This window comes from Polypterus senegalus, chromosome 8 (assembly GCF_016835505.1).
Source record: "Polypterus senegalus isolate Bchr_013 chromosome 8, ASM1683550v1, whole genome shotgun sequence".
Classification (NCBI taxonomy): Eukaryota; Metazoa; Chordata; class Cladistia; order Polypteriformes; family Polypteridae; genus Polypterus; species Polypterus senegalus.
In genome coordinates, this window is record NC_053161.1 from 117,897,250 (window position 1) to 117,907,249 (window position 10,000).

Below are 10,000 nucleotides of genomic sequence, written 5' to 3' on the forward strand. Positions count from 1 at the left end.
TCATCTTTTTAAACAAATTTTAGTTTTAATGGAATGTACATTTTCATATAACAATTTTTATTTTGGACCAAAAATGGCCATAGAAGATGATAATGCAATGCCAAAAGTACACTTCTGTGCTGCATCTCGGGAATCCTGCAATAAGCTGTCTTTAAGAAAGTGCTGGTATGTTGTGAAATTTCCGGTCTCGGGCAGTCTCGGTGAGGCACAGCGAGAGTGTAGGTGCAACAACATACACAGAACCGAATTCTGAGTCTGTGCTCCACCTAGCAATCCCGTGGGTAGTTGTGTTGTGTGAGGATAGTGTACTGTTCAAGTTTCATAACGGTCGAAACCCTGGTGTTAATTGTTCTAAATGTTGCGTGACAAGCACGTTATGCGGCAAGCTTGATCTTTTAGAGGACATCCAATTATAACTTTGTCCTTGGTTTACAGTTTGCCAAACTCAGAAGAGCAGCTACGGAACTGTCCTTGTTCCACTGCCATTAGATATGGTGAATCATTGGCAACCCCAGTTGCAAGAGTATACCTATTTTTCCCCGTATTTGTTGTAACACAATTTCTGTGTTAATGAAATATTTTTATGTTCCAATGAGTTTTGTTACAACAGGTTTCCATCTGTATAAATATTCTATTTTTTTAAGCATGAGAGTCTTCATAATCAACATAAATCTGAACTAAGGTTTATATTCTGCTGTTTTAGGCTCTGCTACATGAATATTATGGCTTGTTCTTTATTCCACTATCACTTATGATGGTAAATGACGACTCTCCAAAGTGTAAAAAGATGGCAGCGCTATCAACAAAATCACTCCTGGAAAAAGTCGGTTCGGAACATCAAGATGCCATGTATGGAATAGTAAAGTCATGGCTTGACAGTGAAAAGGTAAACCCAAATTACAAATGGATTAAAATAAACACTGCAATATTTGTTTGGTAATGAAGGCCATGTGAGCATTTATCCAAGTTTTTGTAAAATATTGAGGTCATACAGGTTGGTATCATTATACCTGACATTTTTATTAATGACTTCTCTAGGTTTGCTTGTTTTTTTTCCCAGTGAATAATGACAAAGTAATATCTGTTCTGTGTTTGTCACCTGAGATTAGATTTATTTAACATGAGGACTAGATGATTGTTGGGTACATCCAGATAAGCATTTCTGAGAAAGGGTTTCCTTTCCTTTTCAAAGTACTTTGGTTTCTTGGTCACTCACAAACACGTACAACATATGTGTTCCTAATGACATCTTTCAGCCCAACTAGGTCTTTTTTAGTTATGTGCTAACATTCCCAGTCAATCTGTTGTATCATCCTTCTTATTTTGACACAAAAATACTGTCTAATTCTCACTTCTAGGAAAGTTTTTAATGAATCAGTTTCTTATGTATTCTGTACTCCTGGCCATTTAATTCCCTTGCTGGCTTCATTTGTGGGCTTATGGGTTACCTCTAAACCTTAGTGACCATTTAGCAATGCTGCCTTCAATTTAGATACTACTTCTATTCTGCATCATTTAACAGACCAAAGAAGCATGGTTGCCTCTCCTTGCTTTTCCTGCTTTCTGCCCCAAACTCTGTAAAACACTCGACACATTTTTACACTTCTGATCTCTGTTCTTTAAATTACATGGTTTTTAAACTCCTAAAGTGCCTTGGGCTCATGACAGAATAGGAGAGTGGTCATACTGGTAAGAATTTCATAGAGTGTTCTATATCACACGAGTCAGCCATTCAGTTTGTACAGTATTATTGTTGGCTTCAGGAAACTAAACTCTCTCAGAACCTTTAATACACTTTGTTTTCAAACAATCTTCCAAATGTCACTGTCTCTAAAGTAATTAACTGGTTCCAAAATGCATCCTTCCACTGCATGCCTCCAATTGTTCCATGGCACACATTGTAATCCTTTTCTGTAGCAAGTATTACCCATAGTCTCCATATCACTTGCATTTACCCCCAGCATTACCAACAAATTCACTAGACAGAGATGTCAAAATGAGCAAGAAGCTTTTTTTTATTGTTTTTTCATGTATTTATTTTTTAACTTCATATGAACACATTCATAGTAATGTAATGTTTATTGCATTTTAACAGCATTATGTTTTAACATTCTACACAGTGCATACAGTATAGTATGTACTAATGGAACAGAAAGGGACTTGCATGACTACCAGTTTTTTCATGTTTTCACTTGAATTAGTGATTGGCATCAGTTGTACCACCACCATTGTTAGCAATTAATCTTTATTACAGGGCTATGTTGTCTTTAATTCATAGCTATACTACACAGATGTTACATGAAATTTCTTTCAGCAGAAATTGTGATATGATGGCAACTGTACATATAAAGTTCTTCTTCATCATGTCATTGTAAACATGCAGTATAGGCCACTGTTCAAGAAAAATATTCAAATGTTTTTAACTATTCAAATTTGTTTCTCCCCTTGAAGTAGCAGTAGTAATTTTTGCACTGAGAAATGCAATAAGGAGACTGCCGTTAATGAACCTGAAATATTTTGCAAGGAGAGACTCTTTAATGTTCTGTCTCCCCATTAATACACAGGTTCCTCACAGGAGATTGGGAGCCCAGGCTTGTGGCCTTTTTGTGGAATTAGAAGGTGTGCGTTTTGAGAGACGTCTTCAATCACTTCTCCCATTAATTGAGAGAGAAATTGACCCTTCAAAATTTGAAGATGTAAGCAGTTCTATTCTTTGAGTCATTATTTACTTTGTGAACCGCTTGTTACATATTTTAGCATGCAGTGAATTTGAATAAACTAATCATGCATGACAGAGAATCCATGGTAACGGTTTGTTTTCAATATTCCTATCAAACTCCCAAATTTAATGAAAAGCTGTTATGTTTTGTTTTTGTTTTTTTCTCCCCAGAATTGTGTGTGCATGCTGGACAACAGTAAAATGTTCTCTTAACCCAGTCCATAACAGATATTGAAATGTTGTAAAAGCTAAAGCATGAAAAAAGGAAACAATTATTCATTAAAATATTATTAAATTGTTAACATAATTTCTGTAGTGATGTGCATAATACTTCTTTAAAGGTGCTTTATTAGAAATGTTTACCACTTGTTTATTCCATAATGGAGCTATTAATGGAATTAATAAACAAACTAATGGCATTAATAAATATTATCCAGGCCATGCTTCTGAAATGTATTCTGTAACAAAAATTAACTTACCATAGCAAATGGTCATTGGTCAGATTTTCCACCTTTACATTTTATTACCAAAATATTTACTTTTCAGATTGATGATGAAGTTAAGGAAAAAGCCGCTGACAGACTTCTGGTTGTTCTGTTAACTTTGATTACAAAACTAATAAGAGAGTGCAACCTTTTGCAGCTGTCTAAGCAGGATGTAACATTTGATAACATTTTGCGTAAGTTTCTGTTATTTTCTTTCCAGTACTTGGTTTATTATTGCATGTGAATTGCTTTGTTTAATTAGCTATAAATATGTGAAGTGCTGCTTTTCATGAACATGATTTTTTCCTCTCTCAACCACTTTCATACTAAGCAAGCTTTAGAGTTCAGTGCTCCCTGTTTGTGTCCCCACACAAATACACACCACACAGTGCTTTTGTTTTAAAAATATTTGAGATTTAGCTTCCTCCTGCAAAAAAAAAAAAGTAAAATGCAACTTCATGTAATAATTTTCTGATACTTATAAAATGGTTTTAATTAATAGCATTTATTCTCACAAGGGGATCCCAAGTCAGAGTTTGGCTACTGTTTCTTTAAAGGAATTAGTCTCAGAAAGGCTTTGTGGATATATAAAATAGAAAGATGACAATGAAATGCTAGATGCCAGTGCTAGATCTGAAATAATCATTGACCTTAAGTATATAGCTCAAAAAATGGTCATTTCCTCAGATAGGGAGGGCTGCAGTAATTCTTGTTGTTCAATTTTTAGCTTAGATGATGATTAGTTTCACATCAGCATATCTTCTTTGACCTTACTGTTAAAGCACACACAAAGATTGCAGTAAAGATGCCAAATGAATATAAAATGAAAGGAATACTAAAATAAGAAGTAAAAGATAAGGTTAAAGTTTTGAGTGTTACTTGTGAGACATATAGGATTGTAATGCGCATATTCTTCATCAGTTTTACAGTTTTAAAAAGCTATATTTTATTTGTTTATTTGTTTAGGGCACATTCATTCTCATTTGTGGTTTCCCCACACTTGGGTATGGTTGACTGCATCACAGATTTTTGGTTTGCTGTTTGCTGCACACAATCCAGAAGAACTAGTTAAAAAGTACAGTGAATACCAAACAAATCCAAGTAAGAAGATGGCAAGTGAACTACCAGCAACACAGTTCTTACTCCGTGATTTGGAAAAAAAGGTAAGAAATACTTAAACATCTATGAAAACAAAGTTACATCAAAGTCAGTTTGGACCTGAATTTAGGGTTTCCGCAGAAATTAAGTACTTTTCAGATTGTGCATATATACATAATTATCAGTATCTCTGTACGTTTGAGGTTGTGTAGGATTTTCCTTACTATTGAAAGATCCTATATCAAATAAAGTAGATTTTGCCCGTTGTATGTGATTAAGGAAAGAAAAAAACACATCCACATTCAAGTTAGTGTTTTTCTCTCCACTGCATCATAAACATTATCATATTTATTTTCTGACTGATGAAAGCTTCCTATCATGATCAAATTATACTGCTTATGACTAAGGAAACACTGAAGGCAAAAAAAAGGAATAATGGGTACAAACTAGACTACATCTTTTAATAAACTGATAAAAATAACTAAAAAACAACATACAGTGCCCAAATAAGGGAGGCCATATATTTAGTCTCTCAAACTTGAGGGCTCAGGTTCAAATGACACCATGTTCTGGGAGGAGGCCCAACTTGGAGTGATGTAGGCAGGACTAGGCTTCTTCGACAATCTTCTTGTCAGATCTGTGGTGGAAAGAGAAGATGTGTTTAGCGACACCAGTCCCTGTCATTCCATAGTAGAAGTGTTTACCTCCCCAGAGCCAGGAAGGTAACTTCCAGGCTCACATGCATGACATACTTTATTTATGTATTCATTTCAGTTCATATGACTTTAGATGCATTGGAACAATTTTTAGGATGAATATCTTCTTGAAACACCAGTTGTTCACCTCGGCCTCAGTTGATTTGTTTGCAGTTTTAAAATTTGCTTTGAAATTGGGATACATCCATCAGAAAAAAATGTATTACTGCTTTACATACACCCATGTACCAAAATCTATCACCTAAATGATTACTGTCATTGATTCTATAGAAGCTATTGCAAGAACAGTTTAAACCCATGAGAAGTACATTCCTAAACACCAGCCAGACCACTCTGTCTTTTGATGACTATGACATCAGTAAAAATATAGATTGACTCACTGTATACATGGATTTTTAAGAGCTTCTATTTTTTAACTTCATGCTTATAGTCCACTGGTCTAAAGTGAGATTAGTGTCTTGATGTTTTTGAGTTAATTATATAGTCAGTCTTGATTCTGATTTTTCAGTTTGTGAAAAAAGCCATTGTACTTGTTATAACATCAACAATAAAAGTGAAATTACATACACTATGGATAGATGCACTGTGTGCATATGGCCATGTTCTTCTAGTCTAAAGCAAGATTAGGGTTTTTTCTTGATATGTTTGTTTGGTTATATAATCAATTTTAAACTTGAGTTTTCAGTTTATGAAAATATGTTATTCTAGTTATTTAATCTGTTTATTTCTTTCTCGCTGTATAGTAGTGAAACAAAATATTAATTTTGGTTTTGATCCTTTTGTATATTTTCAGATTAAAGAAATGACACTAGCTTTTTGCCATCAACTGCAGTCTAAATTTTTGGATCAGTCTTCAGGAGAGCAGGTTGGTACACTAACCTTAGCAAAAGTTTCACTGCCTTGTCCAAATGAATCTTTAATCTCATTATTTATTTATCATAAGTAAGACTCTTGACTTGGAAACTTAGAATATCATATTTTGTGGCCTAGCATCTTCTGAGATTATTTTTTTCTTGTTTCTCTTTTAATACTTCACAATAGCAAATTTGAAATTCTAATTTTATCACACTAGATTAGTGATTTGCATTGATTATGAATTGGACTTCAGTGAACTTATATAAACAATGCATTTAAAATACATCATGTATTGGTGCACTTTAGGTACTGCAGAAATGCTTCTAATTATCCACTTACCCTTATGTAAAAGTAAAGTTTTCTTTTGGTGCTAAAAACGTTTACAAAGCATCAGTAAAGTTGGTATTTGTGTCTGCAATGTGGCTTACTGAAATAACTTGACTTTGGAACGGCCAGAGTTGGCTTAAGCGAGGTATATTTCTCTTGATGTTACATACTTCATTACAAGGCCTGTGAATCCTTCATATTCAGAAGTAATTTTACCAGCATATGTTAATTTGCCATGCTGCAAAGAGATGAATAACCACTTTATTAATGCTGTAGAAGCGCAATTATAACCAAAATAATCCTTTACCAGTCATGAGGATGCTACAATTCACACTGCCACGAAGATGTTGTTTATTTATTTATTTTTTTGGTATGGACTTCCAGGAAACACAACCTGTCTTGGACTGACTCACACACAGAGACTTCTGACTCCTGTCTCTGTCTAGTCAGATCCTATTTAAAGGACATGCAGTCCCTTGCACCCTCCAAATATGTCCATTTGAGTAATAGCTGGAACCGCTGGGAGTTGTAGTTATTTTACATAGCACCGGTACAAGCCTTTGTTAAAAGGTAATTTTGCTGTTTTTCAAGTCGAATTATTTCTTCAAACACATGCTATATGTGCATTTACCAACTTAAATTGTGTTCCAAAGTTAAATGGTTTCTATAAAGTTAAAAAAAATAATAAACTTTTCCTGCTCTGATGCGTTACAATGGAGAATATGGGGCATGGAAGAAAAGCTCAAAAAGTAGTAAATGAGTAATGGGTGCATTTTTGCATACATAAAGTATTATCAATACATTTCAGGTAAAATGCTACTGTATTTATTTGTTAAGGTTAAAATGCATAGAAGAAGTCATGGCTACTTAATTTCTTTCCAGTTGAAGCTTGTTTTCATGCAAGTACATACAATGTGATTCTTATTTGTGTTGTCTCTCACAGGCTAGTGACAGTAGTCATAATTAGCAATGAGATGGAAAACAGTTAAAGCCAAAGTATTATGATTTTTGGGTGAAATGCAGGTTTTTTTTTTATTGTAGAATAGATATTGAACAACCTTTCCTTAAAGCATAAACTCTTTTCAAATGCACTTTTTTCCTGTAAACCCACAGTTATGTCACACCTTTATTGGCTACTTTCCTTTGTATTTTCTTACATTTACCAACCCTTTGGGGTGTACTGTTAACAGCTGCAGTTCACTTACGCTGAAGACTACAGTCCACTACTTTTTGTGACTAGACTGTCACATACCTACTTTGTTGAGAGCCTGGCCTCTCACCCTGATTGACCTAGCTGGGAAAGTAACGTAATTAGCAGCAGTAGAATAGAGGAAACATGCATGCAGGACAGTAGGCTTAGTAAGATTTAATTTTCAGACATTATTCCAAAAACTAATGTCATAAACAAAAGTAAATGGAATGTAACAATTCACACTTAAACCTAGAAATATCTAGAAATCCTAAATATCTCCCCATATTTTGTGCATAACACCTAAAGTTGTTTTACATTTAATTCATAAGGAAAATGATTTTGTTAGGAAAACTGACAACAGCCATTCCATATTAACACTGTTGTGATGTATACTTCACACACAGCTCCAAGACTATCCCCATGCGTTAACTTGGTGTATACAGGAACAATTATCTTTAAAACATGCTTGTTCTCTTCTAATATTCTGATTGGTGCCATTTCTGAACCTGTTGATTATGACCTTTGAGAAGATCGTATTTGGCACAGATAGAAGATTGGTACCTCTCCAGTTTCACAGTTGATTAGGTCACTCACTATTCTTGGGGCCTTTACTGAAGAATCTTTTCTTCTCTTCATCAGTCATCTGTTACTTCTCCCATATTTTGTTAGACAATGGGGTGAGGGAGGAGAGAAAATAGCATTGAAGGGTCATCTTTGTGAACATCTGGTGCATTGTGGTCTCTTCCTTCTGTTTTGCCACTCTTCAGCTCTTAGAGGGCTTTGATAATCTCTGAACGAGTTGGAGGGTTTCTATTGAACCTCAAACTCTCCCTAACTGTGGTTTCATCCTATATAGCAACATCAGTCTTGCTTGTCTGGTTCACTACTGTCTTGGTGTGTTCTCTTCACCTGTTGAGGTGATCCTCCAACATTTGGCAAACTTTCTGTGCTCCTGATGGGTTTTTTGGAAGGCAGCATTTATTGGTCAGTTGTATCATGATTGTGTATGGCTCATAATTCTTCCACATCTCTGTTGCTTCCCGCATCTTCCTTGCCAGTTCTTCTGTCTATCTTCTCTTATCCCTTTAATCACATGGCTGGCTCACCTTTTGAAGCCTGCTGTTATTGGCCATCTGAGAGAGGTTGCTGGTTAATTAGGCTTCTCTTAGCAGTCCCAGTGGAATATTCTTGTTCTTTTGTCAAAGCTGAAGACCATTGTCATTTGATTAGTCATATTTTTATAGCTGATTCTTGTATAAATTAAATATAAGATGTGTGGGTTATAGGCCCAGAGCCTGTTAATAAGAGACACCATTTAAAAGTAAAGGTAAGCCCTTCAGGGTGCACTTATTTAATGACAGTACACCATCACCATGCCACAACAACTTCTTTGGTCATATTTAATTAGACTGATCCCCCAGTGGCAGAGCTCATCATACTCCAGGCTTGTCTCTAGACTGCTTATTGTATATTTATCCTCTATCCACCACCTGGGGAACCACCCAGAAACAGGGTCAGGCAGGGAGCTTTAAAAAAGGAGAAAGTCTATAATTTTTTAATTTCTAAATAAAAGTAGCATAGTGGAACTTTGGCTACCGCTGTTACCTCCCATCTCAGGAGGCCACAGTCCTATTCCTGTCCTGGTCCTGGTCACAATCTTGTAGCGTTTACATGTTCTCGCCACAATCGCAGTGTGTTATGGTTTTTGTTTGGTTGGAGTTTCACAAAATGTGCATGTTTGAAATTGGTGACTTCTAATTTGCCTGTTGCAACTAAGCATGGATATGTGTTTGTCCAGTGGCAGGCTGAGATTCAATTCTGAGCTGCTTCCTTCTTTGCTGCTTATGTTCCATGGTTAGGCTATAGCTTGTTGCAATTCCCTACTGGAAAAAGCCAAACTGAAAAATATAATTGGATAGGACTGTAATAATTTGGCCAGTTTCACCATTATACAATAATTTTACAGATAGTTGTATTTTGATTGATTATAATGTTTGGTTTTTGTGTAATCTAGACAATCTTTAGATGATGATTTTGAAAGAGAAAAATTTGACATTTCCTGATGCAATTATTTGTGGAAAAAAAAAATTAGCTTTTTTCCTAATACTTTGTCCTCATTGAGAATAATATAATTTGAAAGTCCTGGACTACTTCTCCAGGATCATGAATGGTATGAAGCGCACTAACAAACACATTTAAGAAATGTGGAGCCAGTTTAGCTCTGCCTGGTAAGCTAGAAATGTGTCTTTGGGCTGTGGGAGGAAAGTAGGCTTTCTTATGGAAACACTGGAAAACGGGGATAAAATACCACCCTCAGACAGTAGAAGACTTCATAGTGCATATTAGAATCTGCAGCTCAATATAAATCTGATTGTGTGTGTTAAATCCACCAGAGAGAGTAGTCGATACTTTGCTCACAAATTATTTTTGTTTTCTGAACAGGTCATCAGAAACTTGCTCTTTGTTGCGAAAGTTCTTTATCTACTGAACCCTGAATTAGAAGAACAGGACACTAACAGTGTTACTACACATGAGAATGAAGAGATACACCAGGAAGAGGGAGTAAATCAGCAAAACGAAACAAGTTCAAAACCTGTGACAGAGGAGA

At 35.4% G+C, this 10,000-nt stretch overlaps 1 protein-coding gene across 2 annotated transcripts in view; it reads left to right on the forward strand.

The window, feature by feature from the left end:
* utp20 (UTP20 small subunit processome component) overlaps positions 1-10,000 on the forward strand; it is a 154,385-nt gene that overhangs the window by 141,923 nt on the left and 2,462 nt on the right. For both annotated transcript variants that reach the window (XM_039761686.1, XM_039761688.1), the window contains exons 54-59: positions 704-886; positions 2,565-2,696; positions 3,266-3,398; positions 4,171-4,367; positions 5,812-5,883; positions 9,835-10,000. The exon at positions 9,835-10,000 is cut by the window's right edge and continues 92 nt beyond it. In XM_039761686.1, coding sequence (XP_039617620.1) covers positions 704-886; positions 2,565-2,696; positions 3,266-3,398; positions 4,171-4,367; positions 5,812-5,883; positions 9,835-10,000 — 883 coding nt within the window. The remainder of the gene's footprint in view (positions 1-703; positions 887-2,564; positions 2,697-3,265; positions 3,399-4,170; positions 4,368-5,811; positions 5,884-9,834) is intronic.